The 26,438-nt window shown below is 44.3% G+C and overlaps 1 protein-coding gene across 1 annotated transcript in view; it reads right to left on the minus strand.

The window, feature by feature from the left end:
* Positions 1-1,050: 1,050 nt before the first annotated feature.
* LOC111842937 (CMRF35-like molecule 2) overlaps positions 1,051-26,438 on the minus strand; it is a 45,386-nt gene continuing 19,998 nt past the window's right edge. Inside the window, exons 3-7 of the mRNA XM_023810085.2 lie at positions 4,239-4,376; positions 3,781-4,110; positions 3,521-3,671; positions 2,979-3,074; positions 1,051-2,820 (exon numbers count right to left, since the gene is read on the minus strand). Of these exons, the coding sequence (XP_023665853.2) occupies positions 2,694-2,820; positions 2,979-3,074; positions 3,521-3,671; positions 3,781-4,110; positions 4,239-4,272 (738 nt within the window). The 5' untranslated portion in view covers positions 4,273-4,376 and the 3' untranslated portion in view covers positions 1,051-2,693. The remainder of the gene's footprint in view (positions 2,821-2,978; positions 3,075-3,520; positions 3,672-3,780; positions 4,111-4,238; positions 4,377-26,438) is intronic.

Raw genomic sequence — 26,438 nt, forward strand, 5'->3', positions numbered from 1 at the left:
TGCACAGAACACCAGTAGTTTTATTGAAATCTTCAGTTGTTATCTAGGCTGTGTTACTCTAAGTGACTCAAAATAGAAGGTCATAGGCCCAGGCATGTTCAGGCATATTTGCTATGCACTTTTGCCTGAGGTAGGCTGAACAGAGAGTGTCCACTCATGGTTATCCTCATACAGTTTTTACATCCATGTATATGTATAGAGTGATGCATCTTTCCAACTAACTATCTCAGGAGACCTTGCATTCAGTCAATTAAAAATGCAGATAGCAGAGAATATACATTTAAATTATAAAATTAACATTTTAAAACTAACATTTTAAAATTTACGGAGAACTATAATCTCAAGTCGAGGGGTCCAAGTCAAAGTCCAAGTCTTTCCATCAGTTTTGCCAAATCGAGTCACAAGTCATCAAATGTATCTTTCCCTCATATTTATTTTGAAACACATATGCATTCAGAACCAATCTTTGTTTATTTAAGATAATATACAGTGGTGACTGCGACTCACCAACGCTGTGGTCTGCGAACAATTTGGTTCATGACCAAATATTTAGTGAAAAAAATGCATTGGTTTGGGTACAAAATTTGGTTGCCAAACAGATTCCTCGACCAGATTCCTTTTTTATACTAGTGTTGCACTGGTCCTAGCATGCCCCGCGTGCAATTGTAAATAGAAGGACCACAACAGGCACCCAACGAGCACCAAACCCAAATACACAGATGAGAAACACAAGGTTGTAAGATGCCAAACTGCAAGATGCACACACGGTGGAAGATTTATACGCGCTAAATCTCCTTAGAAGGTGTCAAGAACAGCTGCTGACTGAATGTTTTTTTGTCCATCACACTATTGTCTGTAAACTCTAGACCAGTGATTCTCGACCCAAGGGTTGCGACCCAAATTTGGGTCATGGCAATTTCTGAAAGGGTTGCTAGGCAGAGTTGGAAATGTAAGCATTTTAAAACCAGCAAGCTCCTACTCTGATCATGTCTTAAAATTGGATGAGAGAGGGATATAGGGCTCTCGAAGGAACAAACAGGCACGCTTAGGTTCACTCAAATACACTTTAATAAGTAATACAAAATGATCTCACATTAACACCAATACTGAGCTATCATATTGAAGGCAATGCAAAATAACTCGTACTACAACGGATATCAAATAATATATATCTTATAGCTAATAGTATTAGGTGCAAAGGTATGAATATATATATATAGAAAAGAAGCAATAATACATACAAGAAGCAAGGAAACATAAAAAGTTACGAAATATTATCACAAGCGGCGATAATTTACTCGCAACAATCAAGGGAAAGCATAAGCAGTTGCAAAGCTATTTACACTCGGACGTGCTATCATCACCCACCTTCACACATGGACTGGGGAGCCCTTTCAGTCCTGGCAGGAGACCAACACGTGAGTTCCGAGAAAGTGCCGGGCGATGCGCGCTCTATCCCACGGCTGAACTCCGGTCAGTATTGGGATCTCCCCCTTCCTTTATAGTAAATTTAGAGTTGCGTGTGGGCAGGGGGTAAGCTGGCCAGGCTCACCCCTTCCCCCCAGGCAATATAGTGTGCTCCAATTGCCCCTTTTGTCCGAGTGATGCTGCTTGCGATAACATACTACAATAGGCGTCCTTGCGCAATGCCTCCCTGTTCCCCCCTAAAGGCAATACAGTGTGCTGTATACCAACCCCCCACCCTATCTCCCGAAACCAAGATAAGCATCCTGCATGCCGATCTAATGGCCCAGATGAGCATCCTGGCTTCTCTTTATGAGCCCAAGTTATTTATGGCAAAATTAGGTTTTACAGGGGATCGGTAAATAACATGTTCGTGCAGTTTAGTAACATTCGGGGTGAATCATGGACGATTGATCTGAATTTGAGGACGATCAGTCCACACGCGATCGGAATTAATCCACAATTACAACTTTCCAGAATATTATAGTAAAGTTAATTCCATGTCACGTGGGTGACGTAATCATCCGCGAATTCATCCTAATACAGATCCACAATCAGATTTCCCAGCCCCAATCCTAGAATTAACCAATATAAATGGGTCTTGGGTCTGCAAATGCTTAGCACAAAGCTAGTGAACACTCAACCAATCCAAGAAGCCAAACCGCAGATGCTTAATTTTAATTTTACTGCCACATCCAATAAGATTTGTGCAATAGGCATTGATTGGTGTAAATTGCAGAGTGCACTGGATAATAGCATTCATTTAGACTTATACCAGATATAGGTTCGCGAAATGGCATGGTAGAAATTTGGTTGCAGTGCAAAAAGGTTGAGAACCACTGCTCAAGACATTGTAGTGTGTCAAATGCACAGAAGGGTGGCTGTTTCTGAGATGCTGGAACCACCACGTCCGGCAACAACAATCACACCACATTAAAAAAAAGGTTAGATCAGTACCTCAGATAATCTAATGCTTAGCTGCATGGTATCTGAACCTCTTGATCCTGGCTGCATGCTACATGTATTCAGCTGCAGCCACATGATTCACTGATAAGAGGCACAGGTTGTTTGCATTATATTTGCATTCTGACTGCATCAAGATCAGCCTTTAAATATGCTGGACAAACTCTATACAATTAAACAGTGATGCCAAACATTTGGAAAGCAGACATTCATATGTTCTAAAGTGTCTCAACTATATTTTTGGCACTTGTACAGACTTGTGGTAGTTACAGGTCAGCTAAACTTCTGGAAATGTTCGCAGAGCTATCCAGGTTGGGTCCATGACTTGTGTTCCAAGTTTCTTGAAGTTTGTGTCCTGCGTACTCATTAATGTTTGTTCTCCTCATGAAACACCTATGCAAAAAGCAACATGGTTTGTGTAGATTAATGTAAAAAAATGAGCATGAAAACAGATGCAGTAGATGTTTATGGGCAAATGGAAAACATGACCAGTGGTGGTAACTTTTTGGATTTGTAGGACATGAGAGAATGAGTGGAAGTTCATTACTCACAATTTCACAGCCACTGGAGTCAGAGTGAGAGCTGCAAACAGCACCCAGCGTGAAATGCTCCACACTGTCCACACCAAGCCCTGAACATCTGCAGTCCTAAAAAAAACCCCAAAATTAGGGAGACCAGGGACAATCGCTGAATGGGCGTATTTACACTATTCTTCTTGCATAACTTATTAACTTATAACTTATAATGTATGCATTATTATAGCATTAGCTTTAATGCACAGGTTTACCTGGGCTGAAGGGCAGGAGCCTCCGCCAAAATGGGGCCTCAACCAACTTTGTATAATAAATTTCACCCTCCCATGGTGGTAGCCCAGGGCCCTGATCAAGGTAATGTGCCTTGATGTTTAGTAAACTAAATCACCTTTACTTCGAAAGGAAAAACTGTTTTATGTATTATGTAATTTTTCTACATTTTATAAAAATGAAACAATTGTCCCCAGTCTCCCTTATGATGGAGGTAACATTACTGTGCCGTGGTGAAACCACACAGGACCTGGGAATGATCCACATGTCATAAAAATCATGTGTTTTACCACTCTGTGCTGCCATCAACTGTGACATTTCCACTGGTTGGTGACATGGGGGTCACAGTGCTTGGAGGCATAGAGTTCGCTGTGGTGCAGGGGAACTTGGGGGTTGTGATGAGGGATGGTGATGTCATCATCACCCTCTCTGTTTTCAATTCTAAAAAGCGACATGCCACCCGGGATCCTGAGCATGGAGGGACGCCCCACCCCAATGTCCCCAGCTTCAAAGCAGACTATGCTTACATTAATTTGAAAGTGTCACTCACCCGGCATGACGATCAGCTCGATGGGGACCTTGACGTGATTGCTAACACGCTGGATGGCGCACCAGTACCAACCGCTGTCCTGCTCCTGTACCCTCCTCATGGTCACCGTGAACATGTGACTTTGTTTATTGTCCAATACCAGAAGATCCCCGTCCTGGGGGGGTGTTGGTCTGGAGCGCTGCAGAACACTGCAGTAAATCCAGTTATATCCTCTGCACCAGTATTTCACGTTGTCCCGATAAAAGCTATGGTAGGGACAAGCGATCTGCACGGTGCCGCCCACCGAGATTCGGACCTCCTTCGGTCCAGAAATGTGGAAAGCCCCCGAAACTGAATGCACAGCAAGATGCTGATCCAGAAACCAAAGCAGCAGCCAGACACACTCACTTCCAAACATCTGACCTGGAATGCAATGATGAATTAATCTCAGATGAAAATGTTAAGGCTGGACCACTTACCTTTTAGGACGAGAAAGAAGATGAAGGTCAGCATGTCACCTGTATGCTGTCCCCACTGCCACTGTCACATCTGCCACTGCACGAGTGACAGGACACTAACACCTCTGCTCCATCTGTGAGGTCAGAGACCTCTGCTTCCTGTGAAGGCAGTTTCTCTTAAGCAGAGGTGAAAGCTGTGTGCAATTCATGCTACTGAAGAACCTCCATGAGCGCAGTTACCCAAGCAGACCACAGTTCTAGAAAAAATTAAGACAACACTATATATTTTTTTCAAATCTGCATTTTTAAATCTGGCTTTAATCCTGGTTCTGCTGGCAGAAGGCTACACTGCCAGGCAGGCTGCTTCCAGACTAAAAGTTCCTAAGATAGCAGTACACAAGAACAAGGTGAAGCAGGAGACTCTGGCAATAACCAAAATCCAGCCAGGTAGAGGGCAGAAGCAACTTTCTAATGCCAAAGATGGCCATCAACTTATCCAACGGTGTCTCATAAATCAGAGGATGACCTCAAGTGACCATCAAAAAGAATGGGAAATATTAAATGCAGGTGAGAAGTGCACTGCTAGGACAATTCATAACAGGGGCCTAGAAGCAGGACTGACGACCCACAAAGCAAGGAAGATCATCAATGACAAGCACAGAAGAGTCTGGAGTTTGCAAAAATTATAATTATATTTTACATAGGTGTGAATCCATAAACTGAGAAATGAGTGTAACTGAAAATTTTGCTGTGTTTTTTTCCAGAGCTGTAGTTGCAGTCACTTTGGCTGTTCAGTGCTCACTTTGAGAGACACAGCAGAGATTTAATGTTAATGTGTAATTTCTTTACTTATAAAAATGACCTGGACACAGCTGCATCAAACACTGTGACCCAACTGCTGCTTTGGCATGGGGAAATCCACCCGTCCAGGTGGGTGCGCCCACTCCTCTGTGGCAGCGAATGGAAAAACAGGCCGAGCCTGATGCTGCTTTGTAAAACCTGCCAGGTGTTCCAGGGCCCATTCCTTCACATCTTCAGAGAAAAGAAACCAGATAGAAATAGCTGCTTCTGCCAAAGATCCATTTCCCACTTTACTCTCACAGCTCCACCCAAATCTGGTGGAAAAGAAGGGATCAGCTGGTATCATCCTACCCGTAGGAGATGGGAAGGTACAAAATCTCCCCCCTCTCTCTCTGTCTCAGGGATGTGTGACAGATGTTACCGGAAATGTGGCACACATTAGGCTCCTGGTGAGATAGCGATGGTTGCATAGCCTGTGGCTTTATGGCCCTTTTCTCGTCTGCTGAGGACAGCTTCTGAATGTGATTGTCTTATGAGGGATGTGTCAGACTTTCAGACTATAAGACAGAAGGCCTCGGCATGAGGAGGATGGGTGAGCCCACAGCACGACCGGCGCCACAAGGCGTGTGCTGTTATCTGCAGAGGTTTTAATATGTGCTATGCTCCTTATGAGTGTTCGAACACAGAGGTCATGAATCCCGGCAGAAGATGACAGAGTTTCTTCATGAAATATTCAGCAAGGCACGGGGCCAGCTTATGGAGAGAGTCGCATAGCAGTTCCTGGAGGACGGGGTTCAAGAGACGCACATCTACGAATGAAGGATGATATGAAACACTAAGTAACATTTCGTTTATAAACACCCCCCAATGTGGTACACTGTGGTATTATGACACCAAGACTCATTTACGGCTGACACTCTAAAAGAATATACAGCAATAAGACAAAGCCTCCTGTGCATTACACACAAATAGGAGAATGAAAAAGAGTGTCGTCAGCATCTCAGCAGAGAAGCGTAAATCCCAGTGATTGCATAAACCTGCAGCTTGCATCTCTGTAAAGCTGAGAGATACAGAGGGGTGTGATTATGTCAGACGGCATAAGTACCACCTTGCTGAGAAAGTCACTGTACTGTTACATGTTTTATTTTTATTTGGCATTTTGAATGTGGTATAATGCACGGTGTCATCTGGTTTGATATTTTGGAAAGAATTCCAATTAATTCCTTCTACATAATGCATTATACATGTAGTTAACCAACATCATGTGTTCATAATCCATAATAATATAATAAAATGTGCTGTTTGCACTTATGTAAAAAATCAACAGCAAAAAACCTCGGTCAATAAAGGAAAAAAAGAAAAGTAATGGAATTTCAATTTCTTAAGCTGTGATCAGGACAAGGGAAACACAACATTTTCATTATACTCCTGAATTGCACACCGAGGTCTCCTCACAAGGACATTGCAGGCAATCTAACGTTCTCATGTAATGCAATAACACAGCACTGTGTTCAGACGCCTCATTGGAAACCAGATATACTCTCCAAGCAAATCAGTATCAATTAATGAGATCGCAAATTTATAATTAAAAAGTATTGATTCTCAGCGCCCATTTTGTTCATTGAAAAATGAACATTCTATGTCCCCCATATAAACTACTTAATTTGTTGTTTGTTACCAATGACAATTCAAATCCTGAATCCCATTCATTCTCACATTTTCTAATGGACATTGAAACAGCTACTAGTTGCTAAAAATTCAGATTTCCCTTGTGCTTCAAGCAATTTTAGGAGGCAATTTAATGACATGTCTCATAACTCTCCAATACAATATTGCCTCTGAACACATAAACCTAAGTATACATGACCCATAATTTGTATCTCCGTCACTGAAGTCAAATTCCAGTGATAACTCGAAAGAGACGACCTTGCTGTCCTCTAAACGGTCAGAGGAGGAATACACATTGATTTTTGGCATTTGGTGTATATCTGGTTTATATGTGCTCATGCAGGGTCAGGTGCCCATGATTACCACAGTTAATTCAGTTTGATGATCCGCCATTGCTTTGTGAGACCCATGGCAGCGTTTCAGTTACATTTTGTCTCCATGTCATGTGACCATGTTTGTTTGCCACTTGTCTACGCCCTCAAGGAGTATAACCATCAGGTATTGACCCCATCGTGTCAGGCGGCTCTGTCCCTTTCACAACCCCCCACCGGGAGGCTCTCGTCTCTACAGTTAACCAGAATACAAGGTGTCTAACCCTCAGAGACTGTGGTGTGATTCTGGGTACAATGGTGGCCACATCATAGAGGGTGTTAAGAAAGGAAGTCGTCAGTTCAGAAACAGGAGAGATCACTGTACAAACACTGATATATTACGAGTAAAAGGACAAACAATGCATAAATAAATGATAGGCCCCTTAGCACCTCTGTCTTAAGTAGATGTGCCTCTTTTCACAGAAAACTAGGCATTTTGATTCTGGCATCTGTGCTGGAAACATGAACATTGAACAGAGCCTTAGAGGAGGAAGGTCAGTGCAGGGTAGCACTCATTCCTGTCAGCAGTCTCCGTAGGCTCGTTTTGGGCCTGTTTGGGCTCTGAACCCACAGCACCGTAGTGTCTGATAGAGATATGCCATGCCTTCAGGCCTGGCTGCCATTCCCAGTTGACACAGATGCCAAAAAACCAAAAGGCTTGATCCCAGACTGCGTTTACACTGCTTGTGTAATAGTATCGGTATCAGGGGAGGGAGTTTATATTATTGAAGTTACTTGTGGGTGGTCGGGGGGAGGGGGGTCTCTAGAGTGGTGGGGTTACAAGTCTCCAGGGAAGCCTAATCTATGGAACGCACTTTGAAACTGGGAGCCCGACTGAAATGCATAAATAAATAATTACAAAGTACCGATACGTGCCGAGGGACATCCGCTCTGGTGGAAAACGAACCGATAAATCCTTGAGAGCAAAGGGTTCTTGTCTGCCCCTGGTGGGCTGTCTATGTGTGTGTGTGTGTGTGGGGGGGGGGGAATGCCTCATCATAAGAAGGAGAGCCCGGGGCAAGGTGACGAGAGCCAGAGCAGGGTGGCATGTTAAGCAGGATAGAGCAAGAGGGGGTTGCCACAAGGGTGCACTGCCAATGATGAGGTGTAGAGACCGCTCTGCATCACTCTTCCTGCTAACTGTTTCATCCACCTGGGATGCAGAAGCCGCACTACAGTGCCCTCCCTCTTCTGGGGTCCCAGCACTCTTCTGTGTTGTGTCTAAGCAGCTGCTACCCAAGGATGCTGCGTACTGCCCTCTTTCTCCACACGGTCACTGATTTTATAGCAGCTTATATAGCAATGATTCTCTCCAAATCTACATCAGAATTCATACTTTCAGCTCTTCTGGGGGTTATCAGTGCATACATAAATGCCGAACTGAGCAACAGAGACAGGTTAGGCTGCTGGGTCTATGATCAGTAGGTCACTGGTTCCAATCCCAGCATTGGTAGAGTGATGTCACCATTGGGCCCTTAAGCAAGGCCTTTTACCCCCAGTTACTTCAGGGAAGGGTTAACCCTGCTTTCTCATAAATGTATGTTGCTTTTAAAGCACATGTCTCCTAAATGAATGTTAATATCAGTTAATGTAAACATTAATCTTCATGGTTTAGACAAATAAAACAGCATTTCCCAGCATCTAATTATTCAGCAAAGTGTTGGTCTCATTCACCCTGTCAATAAACTGGATATTTATGGCCTGGGATGAGAGGAATTACACCCCCACCCTTTCAAGTGTGTTTTTGCTATCGTGTGAGGCTGGACACTGCATTACGATTAGACTGCTGACTTCAACGGGTACCGTAATGGGGGGTTACAGCAAGGACTGCACATTCTCACACACTCACTGCCTGAGCAGTATAACCTTTCCCACTGTAGTTTAACATCGGATGTTGTTGAGAAAAATCAATCCCATAATCCAATTTCTCCTTGAAGTCAGATGCTTATACACATTTTGTTTTATTGCCATTTTCAAACGGCTCTATGTGATACTGCACACCCTGTAAATTACCGCTAGTGCTAAGAATAGGTTTTCATTTCACATATTCACAGTTATTTTCCAGTAAGAATTGCCAGAAATTTCTGGATTTCCTTTGACTGCTCTGCAGGTCCCGCCAAACGCAGCACTGTCATTTGATAATGAATTACCGAATGCTTATTCTGTTTTAGCACTTACCAGATTTCCTGGTAAAGAGGACACGTAATGAAAACCACAAGAACACCTAGACCCACGAGCAAATCCAGAGGACATCCTCAGAATCTCGTAATCACATTTATTAGCAACACGACAATCCTACCTGTTTTAAACTGCTGTGGCAACAACGACAGACCTAAACTGAGCAGTGGAGAAGGAAATGTGTAAACAGCACACACAAAGCAGGTAAAATATAGAACAGTGATATGATGGTAATGCCCACACCATCCCTGGACAAAGAAGATCAGAAGACAGGGACACAAATGGGGAATTATGGGATCATTAGACAATAATCTCACAAAAAGCAGGACACAGCACTGTGGGATAGCAAATGGACTTTTGCTTAAAGGATGAACAGTAAGAGAACCACCAGGATGTCTAGTGGACCAGCCTTTTCCTTCAGAATCAGAACTAGAATCTGAATCAGCATACATTTATCCTTATTTAAGTACAAGATATTTGTTTGGGTGCAGAATGTGCCATGAAGTGTACAACTTAAACATACCATTATGATAAAATTACACAAAACAATACATAGAATAAAGATAAATTGGAGACAGAAATAGAAATAAAGATGGGCAGATAAATATTAGTTAGGCATTTAGTTAAGGCGAGACAGCTGGATGTAGAGTACAAGCAGCTTTGGGCTGTGTGCAAATACGCTTATGAGCTTATAAGTGCCAGTGTGCTTCCTGTGAGAGGAGGGCGATAGCCTGAGGGAGGAGCTTTGTGGGGGCGATTAGTCAGAAGCGAGAGTGACCTGGGTGCAACGGCTTGGATATTCCCTCTCCAGTTAGGAGAACTTGGATGGGCCTGGGGGCACAGTGACGCCTCTGCCTGCCCATATTGCTTTATGTGTGAGCGTGGCTATAGCATGGCTTGGGAGGGGTTCAGTACCACATTGTCCCAATGGGGACATTTACACAGGCACACCAGCAAGGGGGTGGGGCCTTCACCCACCTATCCACGAGTTAATGACAGGGATCGCCAGAACGAGACGCACCTGCCCTGAAACCATCCCTGGAGCCTCATTACAGCGTCTGGAATACTGGACCTTGTGATTCCACTGGGGTGCTTGCTGGGGCAGATGCTAATCATACGAGGGTGGGGCCTCTGGGGGTGTTCATGGATAATGGGGAGATTGGGTAGACGGGGGGGGGCAACACAAGGAAGCCAAGTGAGAACAATAAAAGTGAGGTTATGATGGCAAGGAAGGGACACTAATTAGGAAATGCTGTGGTTATTGGTCTCAGGAAAGCGGTCAGCTTCACAGAAGGGTGAGGAGAACAGCCCTATCCCAGCTCAATCTGAACCAGCTGGCATCTATCCCAGGATGTGGACTCAGCATAAATGTGCATCTCACAGACATGCCCAGGGGGTCCCTGATGAAGGCCAGTAACACTGAGGAGGATATAATACAGCTTGGGTACTGACCATACTGTCCACTTCCCAGAATGCACTTCAGGCTTTCTAAGAGTGACTTCAAGGATCTTCCTGGGAGCCTTTAGTTACCTCCTGCTACATCCTGAATAGCTGATCGTTTCAGCCGTCTATGTAAAGCTCACGTATACTTTTTTTTTTGTTTTGGCTTTTTATAGTACATCATAAAATATCCTAATACTGCCAAGGCATACAAGAGGAAGAGGTAGACACTGAATACCACTGCAAAATGTGTGCACAGCTGAAGATCAGCGTCTCCCTGTGCTCTGCTGACTGACCTCCTATATCGGTAAAATCCCTCCCAGCTGTTCCCACTCCACTGTTCCCGTGGAGACACCTAAGTCTCCTTCAGATTGTGGTTCCTGCACGTCCCGGCACAAAACAGGGCCCATATCATAATATCCGATTCCACTCTCCAACACGACCCAAGGAGTGAGAAAGGTCATTCAGTGCAGAGGCCACACTTATCATCAATTAGCGGCCACATCTTGTATTTGTGCAAAATGTGATTATTTATAGATAAATATCTCCTGAAACCCCCGGCCCACACAGTGATAAACAGAAGAAAAATCAGAGCTTGTCTGCAGACAACCAGCCCTAAATATCGATTTTTTAAAATATTGATTTCTCTTTTAACGGCGACAGCAAACATGGCTTCATATACCACATTCTGGATTCCTGACCCCCAAGCTCGCCTGTCTTCGTGAAACTTGGAAATAGCACATTTGCTTCTTCTTTAACAGAAATTTCCATCATTCTAGCCATTGTGTGGTGAGTTCTTTCAGTGCTGAACAGCGTAAACATTAATCAGACAGTAGAAGCACAGAGCACCATGGACGCCTTCCAGAGTTATTCTATTAACAGGAGAAATTGCTCTATAACAGGTTTGTGATCTCAGGTGCTTGATGGCAGGATTCATATAAAATATAACCCTTGCAGCTGTGTTTGCTTTTGACGAGAACACATTAATGAGGCCTTGTTGAATGTGTTAAAGAACATGTGCAATATGTCTGTTTCATTTAATTCTGAATTGTATTCACTTTTTATTTTATTTATTTACACAATAGCACAACACAGCCATGACCCTAACCTGAATTAGCAGTTGGATGCCAGCCTCTGTTCAATTTGTGACAAATAATGATATAATCACAAACATTACAGTCATATTCCATTAAAACATGTCAAATGACCATAAAAACGTTTCATGTCTCTTCACACGCTTCTGCAGGTGCTAATGCTTTGACCAAGTTATTATCGTCTGTTAATGTAAAAGGTTTATGCTAGTTTATACTAATGAGAAAATTAGATCTCGTGAATGCCACACCCCTTGTGACTTGCCAGCCTACCAAGGGGGTGGATATTCAGGGTTTGACCTCACTTCCTTTGGAGGGCAGCGAAACCTCACCATACTCACCAGATGTGAGGTTACCTTTCATATCCTCAGCAGCTAACAGAAACACCTGGATCACATCACGCACTCACCATTCTCATGCGTCATACTTTACAAAAGAAGCACATATAGGTATATTTAAAGGTAAATGTTTGGTAATGACACTAATGCATACTCAACAATACAGTGGAGAAACTGCTGATGAATCACACATTCCCCATATTCATTATGAAAACAACTTCATAAATTCACAGTTCACTGTATAGGACAGAGCAATACATTGCACTCACACTTTGCTGTGCCATATTTTCTGTTTTAGCCATTTGTTCTGTTTATTTCATATCTGTTCCATAAATGCGTACCTCTGCAACTTCTAGTTTTGTTTTGTTAGAAGTTGTTGTGTAGCTCGTATTCCAATACGTGTTACACTTGTAATAGTTACACTTTATCAAACCATTATTAGACATATTATAATATATTACAGTATAAACAACCTTCTAACTTAGTGAATTTAGACAACCTAAAGCTGACCTTTTTGCTGCCTGCAGAAGTCCCTGCTGTCCCTCAATTAATGTTTTAAATTCAAAGCATGAAAATTTAAAGTTTAATCTAACTTCATGTTCTGCTTTGACCAAAAGTTGTAAGGGGTAGACTTTTGCGTTTGCTTAATACAAAACTGTGGTGCTACTTTGTTTCTACATAATTTTCCAGCACTGTTTTATCTTCATATTTAACTGAATTTTCGGCTGGGCACAAAACATGAGTGGCGAAGAACGGGGAGGGGTGGTATTCCACAATGCAGTCTTTTTTCATTAGCCGGATTACTTAAGCCAAATGTAAGGACTGTCCAATAATGTCCTCTTGAACAGTTTTCACGTTTGGCTTAAGTTATCCAGCTAGCTAGGAAAGTCTGCTTTGCTAAATCCACCCATGCCATCTTGGTTGGGCCTTACCGGTTCAGAAAAGTTGTCTCGTTTCACCGCCTCTGCGTTTTACATTGGAAATCGCCTCTTCGTTGACAATGGAAGCTTGACCTATATTGTTTTGTTGTCCTTCTTCCTGGTCACTCCCCCCGTTTCACAAAATTGAAAAAAACAAATACAGTAGTTTTTTTTTTTTAAACTAATGTTACATCTAGCTAACAATTTAAGTCACGAGGGGGCATGGATGTCATTGCGCGCGGCAGACCAATAGCCAGTGCAATTAGTAGGTAACAAGGTAAGCTTCGTATTTGCGTTACCAATCAAATAAAAGTACAGACAAGGCCAGTTGTCACTGTGTTTTACCCGTTTTTAACCGCTTATGGGCAGAGGATTGGATGTATAAGCATAACCAGGAAGAAAAAAGAATAGTGGTAGAAGGAATCCAAGTGATGTTTTATTTGAAATTACAAAATTCTAAATTAGATGTACATTATCAAAAGTTTCTTCCAGTATTTTAACTCTAAAAGCTCTAAAAGCTGAAATGACTAATCTGCAGGATACTAAGGGTCTTATAATTGAAAACGACATTGATATAGTAAATGAGTTCAATGATAGTTTTGCACGGGTATTCACTGTTGAGGACACTAGTAACTTACCAGTTCTTATTACTAATCCAGCATCGTCTATAACTAATATATATATATAACTGAAGCTGATGTTTTGCAAAGCCTAGCTAAGCTCAAAATAAATAAATCATTTTGCCCTGATGGGATCTTACCTATAGTGTTAAAAGAGATGAGGGATATTACTTGCCGACCCTTAACTTTACTGTGAGTAGTTATAAGAGGCAAAATATCACAGTGGGCCTGCGTTCATAGTGGGGTACCGCAGGGTTAAATTTTAGGACCACTATTGTTCCTAATTTACATAAATGATATAGACACCAATATATACAGTACAGTAAACTGGTGAAATTTGCAGCTGACACCAAGGTGGGTGGTGTAGCAGATACTGAACTAGCGGCTCAGCAGCTACAGCGGGATCTTGATTTAATTAGTGACTGGGCCGATACCTGGCAGATGAAATTTAACATAGACAAATGTAAGGTACCTCATGTAGGGAGCAGAAATATAAAGTACAGGTATTTTATGGGACCTACTGAAATAAAGGTAGCTGATTATGAGAAAGACCTTGGTGTGTATGTTGATGCTTCCATGTCTCATTCTCGCCAGTGCGGGGAAGCAATAAAAAGGCCAATAGGATGTTGGGGTATATCTCCAGGTGTGTGGAGTTTAAGTCAAGGGAGATTACCTAAGATTATACAATTCCTTGGTGAGACCTCATCTAGAATATTGTGTGCAGGTTTGGTCACCATATCTTAAAAAGGACATTGCAGCCTTAGAAAAGGTGCAGCGTAGGGCCACAAGAATGATTCCTGGTCTTAGAGGAATGTCATACGAGGAAAGGTTAGTTGAGCTAAATCTGTTCAGCCTCAAGCAAAGGAGACTGAGGGGGGACATGATCCAGGTCTATAAGATTCTAACAGATTTGGATGCTGTTCAACCGAATAGTTACTTTAGCATTAGTTCAAATACAAGCGGGAGAACATTTCAAACTGGATTTAAGGAAGCACTTCTTTACACAGCGTGTAGTCAGAGTATGGAATAGTCTTCCTGATATCTTTGGGTTCCTTTAAATCAGAGTTAGATAAGATTTTAACAACTCTGAGCTATTACTTAAGTTCTCCCCAAGCGAGCTCAATGGGCCGAATGGCCTCCTCTCGTTTGTATAGTTCTTATGTTCTTATTATCCCAAAATAGCTGGACAATTCGTGTTCCCATAAGAATATACATTTTCCGGGACAGTTGCTCAAAAAAAAAAGAGGACAATCCCAGGAAAACTGGAACAGGTGGCAGCCCTAACTTGTCCCTGGGTGTTCATTGCAAGCTCAGCCTAGCTGCACTTCTGCCTAGTCGACTGCTTGACAGCATGTACTTTTGTAATGAGCTGTTTGCCTCACTTGTACGTTGCTTTGGACAAAACCCTCTGCTAAATATATAAAATGTAAATTTAGGTATATGTCTGCATTGGTGCCTTTGTTTTGTTTTGTGCTGTCTAATACTGTTACTGTACATGTTACTGACTGAATGGCAAGTAAAAATTCCTATTGTGGCGGAGTGATCTACAATACCCTTTTTATGAATAGCCGACTACGCCACTCGAGGGACACCACATGGGGACAATGCTGATAACCCAACTCGCAAATAACACAGGTTCGATTCACCGGAAAGGGCCAGAGACGTGAATCAGTAAAAGATTTTATTACATTCAAGGGGAGATTCATAATTCCACGCTATACACAATAGATCTAAAAACCCCTTCGGCGCCAAACCCCTGCAGCAGACCAAGCCAGATAAAAGCACAACTGATCTCTGGACCAGGAACTCTCCACAGGCGGGACCTCCGTGGGTACTTCACGTGAGCAAACAGACAACCACACACACACGTGCTTAGTGAGCCAATACCAGTGACTTATACTGCACACGCACACGGGTGACTTCCACCACCAGCCAGGAAGGTGCCGCTCAAGGCTTCTAGCCTTGAAACACAGGCAAAGAGACAGGACCCCAGGTTAGTATGGTACCCACTTTCCGTCGCCCCGCAAAGCCCACTTGACCTCCCAAAGCTTAACCAAAATACAAAATAATCACAGCAATCAATATAAACAATTAAAATAAACCAAAAAAAAATACAAACAATCAATCCATGCAATACAATGAATCAAACCAAAGAAAACCAAAATACAAAATCTTGAGGCAGCATATAGGCAGTACGCAGAGAAGCTCCGGGCACCAAGGTTCCACGCTGGGCTACCCCCCAGCACTAACAAAGACTGGGTGAAATCCCCCGCGAGCCCACGCGCTCCACAGGATACGCCGTTGTCGATAGCGTGTAAACAGACAGACAAATCAGCGGCGATGTCCACGTTCCCAGTAAACCTGCAATATATTAAAATAATTACAGGTCAGACTAACAACGAATAACCCCGCTAATATCCCTGATGTACCTACCACCAGCATGAGGACTTATAACACTGCTGGAGCCACCTTCACCACCTCCCCAACTACAAAAACACAGGCTACTTAATGACGGTATTTATAATCGCGGGGCACGCATATTAAAGCCGAGGGCTTACCGGCAACAGGACACAGCTCCCCAAAGGCGTGCATTACACCAACCGCTCGACCCCCAACATACCACATCGATGGGTAAGGGATGACAATGAGTGCGCCAATCAACCCCCTGCGCACTCACTCCACGGCTGCTACCTCCGCAGCCAGCAACAGGAACCGCTTCAGCGCCATACCGAGCCATCCACCCCCTATATACAGCACTAAGCCCCGCCCAAAACACAGGGGAACCAATATGGCGAGCGGATCAATATTCCCCACTTGGCTACACTATGAACTGGTGTACAAAAGGAACATGAAGAATCCCGAATTTTGAATCTTGAAGGATGCTGAATGGCACCAAACAGCTGTGAGTACCACACAAACCTGGGGCTGTATTTCTGAAGCTGAGAGCAGTGCCTCGCTGGCATACAGCCACGCATGTTGGTCAGATACTTCCAGTTTGTCACACCCACATTACAAGCCATCACATGTTCAATTAACAGAATGAATGCAAGCAGTTTCATCTTGGGTCACGTGACCCAGTGGCCTTCTTAGTGTCACTTTTTAAGCCAGAAAAAATCACATCAGCTGAATTAGTGTCAGCATTTGGCGGATTCTTAAGAAATTAAAAAGTATAGAGATATAACACCACATTCTTGCTTTAGTCATAAAATCATGTATAACTCTCCTCTTTTTGTTAAACAGCCTGTCAGCAAAATGTATTCACTGATGAAACATGTCGGGATTACATTTCCCTACAACACCTAAAGGCAAGTTACTGATGGGTGAATTAAAGGGAACCCTCTACTCTCGTTATATCAGGTAAGTTTTTCTGGAGAGAGGGCCTGAGTTGACTTATTTTTCCTATTTGTTTACTGATTTAATGCATTACTGATTCAATCTGCAGTACCATAAGTAAGGGATAATGTGTATCACACTGAAGGGGCTTATTTCGCGATAACTACCGGCTGCCTGTACATTATCCCGCTTATTACACGGCTACTTGCCACATAAGGAAAAAAACTGGACATGAATATGAATTTGAAACACTTTATTGGCATATTTCTTTTAAATTATAATTTTTAAACTGTAATCTTTGTTGGCGCGGAGGGATTTTAAACATACAAGTAGTACCGGCTATGCGTTATTACTTTGGAGCGGTTATTATTTGAAAAGAACGAACCTGCAAATGTCTCAACTGACCAATCAGAATCAAGCATTCCAGAGAGCTGTGTAATAATCGATAGTAAATCATTGATTTCCTGTGATGTCTGAGTGTCTTCCTGTATGATGTACAGGTTGCATGTTAGACCTGAGGCTCACATGAAGCAGCAGTGTAATGCACATGTCAGTTCCTGAGGGCTGGAGCCCTGTGTAGATTAGTTCTTTCCCTGTTCCACCAAAAATGACTCAGCTGAAGAGCTGTGTGGTAATTAGCACAAGACGTTGCAAGGAGCTGAACCAGGGGTGTTAACTGAGGGGAAACCCAAAAATGTGCAGGGCTCCGGCCCTCCAGGACTGCAGTTTGTCACACCTGCCTTAAACAATGAGACACCATCAGGCCAGTTGTAGAGAATCATGTGACTAGACAGGGAACTACGAAGCAGGCAGGATGAGGTTCTTGGTGATGTCAAATCCGGATGGGTTCCTGAGGTCCAGAACAGGACACAACACTTTATAACTGGGAATGAGAGAAGGTCCCATAAGTGAGAGGTGAAAACAAGAGCATAACTGTTAGTATTTTTTGTTTCATTGGTTGATTTGTTTTGCTTACTTGTCAAAAACCAAAATGGCATAATAAATGTATTATTTTTACTATTATCATTATTATTATTATTATTATTATTATTATTATTATTATTATTAATAATAATAATAATAATAATAATAATAATAATAATAATATTGGGTGGCACAGTGGCCTCACACCTCTGGGACCAGGGTTCAAGTCTCTGCCATGGCTCCATATGTGTGGAGTTTGCATGTGCTCCCCCTGTCATCACAGGGTTTCCTCTGGGTACTCTGGTTCCCCCCCCAGTTCAAAAACATGCAGAAGTTGATTGGAGTTACCAAAACCCAGATAAGTGTGCATGTGTGCATGAATGGGGTGTGAGTGTGCCCTATGATGGGTTGGTGCTCCATCCTGGGTTGTTCCCTGCCTTGTGCCCATAGCCTCCCAGATAGCGAGTCGGATAAGCAAGTACAGAAAATGGATGGATGGATAATAATAAGAAGAAGTCTGGTGAACTGCCCATCATCAATGAGCTCTTTCTGGCAGTGTTGGAAAAAGTGCTCAATACAACCAAAATGTTACTCAAGTAAGAGTAAAAGCCATCCAGTGAAATACTACTCAACTAAAAGTAACAGGCACCTGATTTTTAAAGTATTTAAATGTGGCCAGGGAATATCTTCTGGAGCATCTTCGGACAATAAATCTGAAGAAGTGCCAGGTGGGTTTAAGTCAGACTCTGTAGGACTGCTAGATATATCTTCCATGGTCCTGCTCGCCAGCTGAATGCAAGTTATTATGACTGGTGGATGGTGGCCTGTGTCTACTCTCTCTTTCGCACTTTATCATATGACCCTCTGACCTTAGACTCTTTTTTAAACTCTGTAACAGATGAACGACAAAGTACAATTCCTGGCATTAATAATACTTTAGTAAAAGTAATAGTATTGTTATTTAGAAATACTTAAAAAGTACAGGTCAGGATGGAGAGCATGTACTGATGCAGTGTGTTGCTGCCCCCACCACATGACGAAACACTTCGGGATCCCGGCTGGCGACTTCCCAGGCGGTCCACACAGTCCAGTCCCACCCTCCAGAAAGGCCCATCCATCTGCTGCAGCCATGTGTTATGTGGGTATCCCCTTGGCCTGGTCCAGCCACTCGGGTCCTTAACTTACTAGATAGCGTCCATGTCTCACAGCCATACAACAAGACAAGGAGCACCAGGACTCTAAAGACTTGGACCTTCGTCCTCTTGCAAAGATATTGGGTGCGCCATACACCCCTTTCCGGTGACCTCATGACCCCCCATGCTGTCCCAATCCGATCTTAGTCTATATCCAAGACACTCATAATCCCATACAGTCAAACTCTACGCTCAGTCTCTCAAGAGCCCCAATTAGGGCCTCCATTGACTCGAAGATCACAGCACAGTCAAGATCAGTAAATCATTCATAACCAACAGATGCCCCACAATCACTGGACCCCACAACCCTGCTCAACACCCAGACCATGCAAGCAGTGAACAGAGTAGAAACAAGAACTCCCTTAATGATCCCCAGAATCAACTGGGAAGAACGCAATGGTTCTCCCTCCACTCTGCACAGCACTCACAGTACCAGTGTACAGGCCAGCCATGACATCCAGCAACTTTAGGGGGGATCCCGTGAAATCTCAGGATGTCCCACAGGGCAGCTCAATCAAGTCAAATCAACAAAGACTGCAAACAACCTCTGCCAATATTCGCGTTTGTGCTCAATAAGGACCCTCAGTGCTGGTATGCGGTCAATGGTAGACTTCTTAGGGGTAAAAGCAGACTGCTCTGATTGCTGGTAGGCGAGCAAGTGATCACGGACCCTGTTAAGGATGACCCTAGCAAGTACCTTAACTGGCACTAAGAGCAGTGTTACCCCCCTGTAGTTGCCGTGTATGGCCTTCCCTACCCCCAGCTGATTCAACACTCATGCAATCTCAATGAAATAGGGTGGTTCACAGCTGATTGGAGGATCAGCATCAAGAAACGTGGACCCAGAGATGTCCAACATCCTAGCCAGAGGATCAGCTTTAGACAGCTGGTCAGAGTAGCTGGCCAAGCGGGTCACAACTGCAGTGTCATCTGTAAGGACCGTTTCTTCACCCGCGCTGACTGCAAGTCTCCGAGGAACAGATTCAGATGTATGCAGGACGTGGGTCACGAGACCACAGATGGTGTGTTATCTGCTCACAGATTCCTCTAACAAATGCCTCCTTATCTGCCCTCAGAGCCCCCACAGCTATCGTCTTCCCATACAGACTGGAGTTGCCATGAAGTTGTGTGCTGCAGCTCCTCTTGATAATTTTCAGGATGCTCTGCGAGATGAAACACCTCCTTCTGGGATCACCGGTAACAACAACGCAGCCCTCAGCAACCTTCAAGGTCTCCAACATCACATTAGACTCGGCAGTTGCACCCAAGTCCACAAGTTCCTCACACAACCTGTATGCAGACTCATCAGAAACAGCTTGACCTTGGAGTCTGGCCAAGTCCAGCCTCATTCTCCTAGTAGGTAGTAGCCTACTGGATCTAAGCTGAATCTTCAGAGTAGCAAAAACAAGTTTGTGGTCAGAATTCACAAACTGCACACTTCAGTAGGTCCTGGTGTTCTACAGGACCCTCCAGTGACTTATCACATCCTCGTGGGCAATCTCCTTTGCTGCACCACTAGTATTGGAGTACCAAGTCCAACTATGCGGCTCAGAGCGTTGGAACCAGGATCCAGCGACATGCAGCCCCTGACCTTGTGCAAAATCAAGGAACTCTCACCCCAGTCACTAGACCCATGGGGATCAACACAATCCTCACAGCCAGCCCTGTCAGTGCCAGTGGTCGCATTTAAGTCACCCATGACTGAGAGAGTTTCACCTCGCGGGCACCCATTAGAGAGATGGATAATGACGATCCTTTCAAAAAGATTTATGACCTAAAGGTCAAAAGGTTGCGGGTCAAGAGTTCACTGGGGGGGCGGGGTTGGGGTGGAGCCAGGTGACGTGACGACTAGTGACGTTGTTAATTATTTGCATATGTTAGACAGGGGTGGTTTTTAAAAATTATTAATTCATTTAAATTTTTAAATTATTTATTTATTTTTAATTAATTTTTTAAGAAATTATTATTATCATTATTTATTTATTTTATTTTTTAATTTTATTTTGACTAGTTTGGAGAGTGAAATGAAGTTTCAGTGAATTGTGTGCTTATGAGTGTGATTTATCAGAATAGCCCCGTGTTATGAGGGTGATGGCTGACGGTGCTGAGCACGGTACTGAGCGCGGAGCTGAGTGCGTAGCTGAGCGGGTTGGTTACCTGATGGAGTGTGAGCGTATGCTGGGTCTGCCTGTGGTGCGGTACTGTGGGAAGGTCCCAGTCGGTACGGAGCGTGTAAATGTAAGGATAAGGACTTTGGACATTGTGCAAAGGACTCGGATATTGTGAGAGCGATGTTGGAGCTTATCCCTCTGTTGCGCGAGTCTGAAAGAAACTGTGTGAAAATAAGAAAGTTGGAGCTAAGAATGAGAGGAGGAGGTGGGTCTGACGCTATCCTCCAATAAACGCTTAGCAGCAGCAGTTTGGCCGTGTGTCTGTGAAAGCTGACCCCCCGCAGCAGCAGTTTGGCCGTGTGAAAGTGGTAGGGAGTGAGGATGTCCCCCCTTTTTTTCTTGTTTGAAGTTTGGGTTTTTCTCATGCACCTGTTATTTACATCCCCGTAGGTCATCCCGGTCAACTTTATGGGCCACACATCAAATTGGACATTTTGTCTTACAGTATATAACGTGTTTTTTTTTTTTTTGTTTTAAGTTTTGGTTTTTCTGATACAGCCGTTATTTACACCCCGGTAGGTCATCCCGGGTTGAGCGTATCGTCTGCGCATAAGTACAAATATGAGTTAAAAGAAAAAGACCGCGACGTACATCAAATAGGCATAATTAAGAAAATAAGATAATCCTCGGTATCCTAAAACTTGATAGGCTGTATATTTCTCAATAAATAGAAGTTAAAAACCAGTCGCAGATATTTTTATTACGCTGAGCGGTCACCGTACAGGTTTTCCTCCGTTGGTAAAGAAACACAAGTACCCCACTGGAAAAAGAAGAAAAAAAAGAAAACTACACGGGACTTCCATAGAGTGAGTATATTATTTCTTTTATACATGTTTTATGATAAACGCTATACATTAAAAACTTATTCTAATAATAGGTGTCACGCTTGCGGATAAGGCGAGCAGGAAAGCAGGAGCGTGGAGCCGGACAGACAGGTGACCGGGGTTTATTCAGGGACCCGGGCATGATCCTATTATTAGATCCATAACACATCACAACAATACAATGACAGAACTGGGGAATACTGACTGAGACATGGACTAAATACACAAGACAGGTTGAACTTAACAAGCCACAGGTGATTACAATCGGGAAGAAACACTGGGTAATGAGGTGGGCGTGGCACACACGAGGATCGTACGAGCCGGGCGTGACAATAGGTATTCTCTGTTTTTTTTCTATGAGAGACGGCGCGGACCGGTCAAGAGAAAATCTACGAAAGACCTGAATCAGCAGGTATGGACGGAGCAACACCCCCTCATATACCCAAAGCCTTATTAGATGAAATAGACAACATCAACAACGCTAATAATGAAAATGATGTGGTTTATCAAAACTGCCTCGCTCAACACAACCCGCAGCGTCTAGTGAAGCGAGGATCAAAGACCCCTGTTTCCTACTGTCCTTAGAGACATTATTAACCTTCCTGTGCTGTTAGGGTTGGCACCATCCTGTTTTTAAGTTTAAAAATGCATAAAAGCAGCACATATATTTATGCACACTCTTAAAACAAAAGGCTACATATTGAACCTTTAAGGGTTCTATAGCTTGGTACATATATGACACCTTCAAAGGTTCTATATAGAACCATTATAGAGGGTTCAATTAAAAGAGATAGCACCTTTTTGAAGGCAATGGTTCTATTTACTCTGGTTAGAACCCCTATAGTTCTATATAGCACCCCCCAAGAACCCTTTTTTCTAAATATAATCTGCATCAAAGCTTTTTGACTTTGTCAGGAATCTCTATTTAAACTAAATTAATTAAAACAAAATCAAGGTAAGGCATGCCCATACATGTAAGGTAAGATAAGACCAGTTCAGTTTATGTATATAATTCACTCGAGGTTTATTTTACCATTATTTTTTTTTTTGAAAACGAGAGGAATGCTGTCAAAAGAAAGGTCCAGAAAGCCACACCAAAAATATTAAAACAATTCTTTTCATGGATAAGGAAGCCTAACAAGGTAACCAAGAGGTAAGAAACAAATTGGATGGTAAATAATTGTTTTGCTGGGGGACTTCAACGCTCACGTGGGCAATGACAGTGTGACCTGGAAGGGGGTGATTGGGAGGAACGGCCTCCCTGATCTGAATCCGAGTGGTGTTCTGTTGTTGGACTTCTGTGCAATGCATGGTTTGTCCATAACGAACACCATGTTCGAGCATAAGGGTGTCCATAAGTGGACATGGTACGAACATGCCCGGGGCTACAGGTCGATGATCGATTTTATAATCGTATCAACTGATCTGCGGCCCTCCGTCTTGGACACTCGGGTAAAGAGAGGGGCAGAGCTGTCAACTGATCACCACCTGGTGATGAGTTGGCTCAGGTGGCGGGGGAGGAAGCCGGTCAGACCTGGTAGGCCCAAGCGCATAGTGAGGGTTTGCTGGGAACGTCTGGCAGAGGCTCCTGTTCGCTGGAGCTTTAACTCGTGCCTCCGGCAGAATTCCGACTGCATGCCGGGGGAGGTAGGGGACATTGAGTCTGAATGGACACTGTTCCGGACCTCCATTGTGGAAGCGGCCGTACGGAGCTGTGGCTGCAGGGTGGTCGGTGCCTGTCGTGGCGGTAACCCCCGTACCCGATGGTGGACACCAGAGGTGAGGGGGGCCGTGAAGCTGAAGAAGGAGGCTTACCGGGAATTATTAGCCCGGGGGTCTCCGGAGGCAGCTGACGGGTACCGGCGGGCCAGGCGGAACGCGGCTCGGGCGGTCGCAGAAGCAAAAACCCGGACGTGGGAGGAGTTCGGTGAGGCCATGGAAAGTGACTTTCGGTCGGCCTCAAAAAGGTTCTGGCAAACCATACGGAGTATCAGGAGGGGGAAGCAGCTCCTGGTTCCTACTATTTATAGTGGGGTGGGGGGGCTGTTGACCTCACCTGGGGACATCATCCGGAGGTGGAAGGAATACTTTGAGGACCTCCTCAACCCTGCCTCAGATACATCTACGCATACTGCCTTTGAGACATCTGAGGGCACAGAGCCCGAGGGTGCTTGGGGGGGCTTGCCCATCACTGAGGCTGAGGTGGCCAGGGTGGTTAAACAACTCCGTGGTGGCCGGGCCCCGGGGGTGGACGAGATCCACCCGGAGTACCTGAAGGCTCTAGATGTTGTGGGGCTGTCGTGGCTGACACGCCTTCTCAACAGTGCGTGGAGGTCAGGGACAGTGCCGCTGGATTGGCAGACCGGGGTGGTGGTCCCCTTATTTAAGAAAGGGGACCGGAGGGTGTGTTCCAACTACAGGGGGATCACACTTCTCAGCCTCCCTGGGAAAGTCTATTCCGGGGTACTGGAGAGGAGGGTGAGATCGATAGTCGAATCTCGGATTCAGGAGGAACAATGCGGTTTTCGTCCTGGTCGTGGAACGCTGGACCAGCTTTATACCCTTGCAAGGGTACTGGAGGGGGCCTGGGAGTTTGCCTATCCAGTCTACATGTGTTTTGTGGATTTGGAAAAGGCTTACGACCGGGTTCCCCGAGGTGCTCTGTGGGGGGTGCTTCGAGAGTATGGGGTCCGGGGTCCACTGTTGTGGGCGATCCAGTCCCTGTACGAACGGAGCAGAAGCTTGGTCCGCATTGCCGGCAATAAGTCGGACGTGTTCCAGGTGCGTGTTGGGCTCCGCCAGGGCTGCCCTTTGTCATCGGTCCTGTTTATCATATTTATGGACAGGATTTCTAGGCGCAGCCAAGGCGTCGAGGGTGTCCAGTTTGGTGACCTCAGGATTGCCTCGCTGCTTTTTGCAGACGATGTTGTCCTGCCGGCTTCATCTGCTGAGGATCTCCAGCAGGCACTGGGGCGGTTCGCAGCCGAGTGCGAAGCGGCAGGGATGAGGATTAGCACCTCCAAGTCCGAGACCATGGTTCTCAGCCGGAAACGGGTGGTTTGCCCTCTTCGGGTTGGGGAAGACGTACTGCCTCAAGTGGAGGAGTTTAAGTATCTCGGGGTCTTGTTCTCGAGTGAGGGTAGGCGAGATCGGGAGCTGGATAGACGGATCGGAGCGGCGTCTGCAGTTCTGCAGGCGCTTAACCGGTCCGTCGTGGCTAAGAAAGAACTGAGCCAAAAAGCCAAGCTCTCGATCTATTGGTCCATCTTTGTCCCTACCCTCACCTATGGTCATGAGTTATGGGTAATGACCGAAAGAACGAGATCGCGAATACAAGCGGCCGAAATGAGGTTTCTCCGCAGGGTGTCTGGGCTCTCCCTTAGGGATAGGGTGAGAAGTTCAGATATCCGGGAGGGCCTCAGAGTAGAACCGCTGCTTCTTCACGTCGAAAGGAGCCAGTTGAGGTGGTTTGGACATCTGGTGCGGATGCCTCCTGGGCGGCTACCCGGAGAGGTTTTCCGTGCATGTCCTACAGGGAGGAGGCCCCGGGGCAGGCCCAGGACTCGCTGGAGGGATTATATCTCTCGGCTGGCCTGGGAACGCCTCGGTGTACCCCCCGAGGAGCTGGTGGGGTTAGCTGGGGAGAGGGAGGTCTGGGTGCCTCTACTGAAGCTGCTACCCCCGCGACCCGAACCCCGGACAAGCGGCAGATGATGGATGGATGGATGGATAATTGTTTTGAGGGTATCTTATGGCTGATGTAAGACACGGCTTGGCACCGACCCGTCTAACATAAGAGACAGGAACAGAAAGCTAATATAGGCCGAAGGTTAAGCATGTTAAATGAAAGGCAGCTGGATAATTCCCTATAATGACGCACTATAACAAAATCAAACGTGACGTGAAAACGTTTCACCTGTTTAATAGACCTCGATAAAAATGTCAGGGATGTCTACGACAAACGCAGATTGTTGACTAGTGGGGAAACTCTGCCTTTTGGGTATTGAAATGTACAACTGTTGTACGTCTTTAAAAATATTTCATCTAATGAATTTTGTTGTTAATGTAACATGAAGTGTTTTATTTTCAAAGTTGCACAAGGGTTTTAAAATGTAACATGTACACGTGTGTTTTATATTTCAAACTTGTACAACAATGTTTGTGTACATTTATCAAATAAGTTTTAAAATGTAACATGTACAGGTGTTTTATTATTCAAAATAAAAGTTGTTTTTATTTTATAAGTTTGTTATATGTATGCAGCACGGTCATGTTTTTAAAATGTACAAATTTTTGAGTGGTGGTGGGAATAAAGTATTATTGGGGTACCTCTCATGAAATCTACCAAT

The sequence above is a fragment of the Paramormyrops kingsleyae genome, chromosome 1 (assembly GCF_048594095.1).
Source record: "Paramormyrops kingsleyae isolate MSU_618 chromosome 1, PKINGS_0.4, whole genome shotgun sequence".
Classification (NCBI taxonomy): Eukaryota; Metazoa; Chordata; class Actinopteri; order Osteoglossiformes; family Mormyridae; genus Paramormyrops; species Paramormyrops kingsleyae.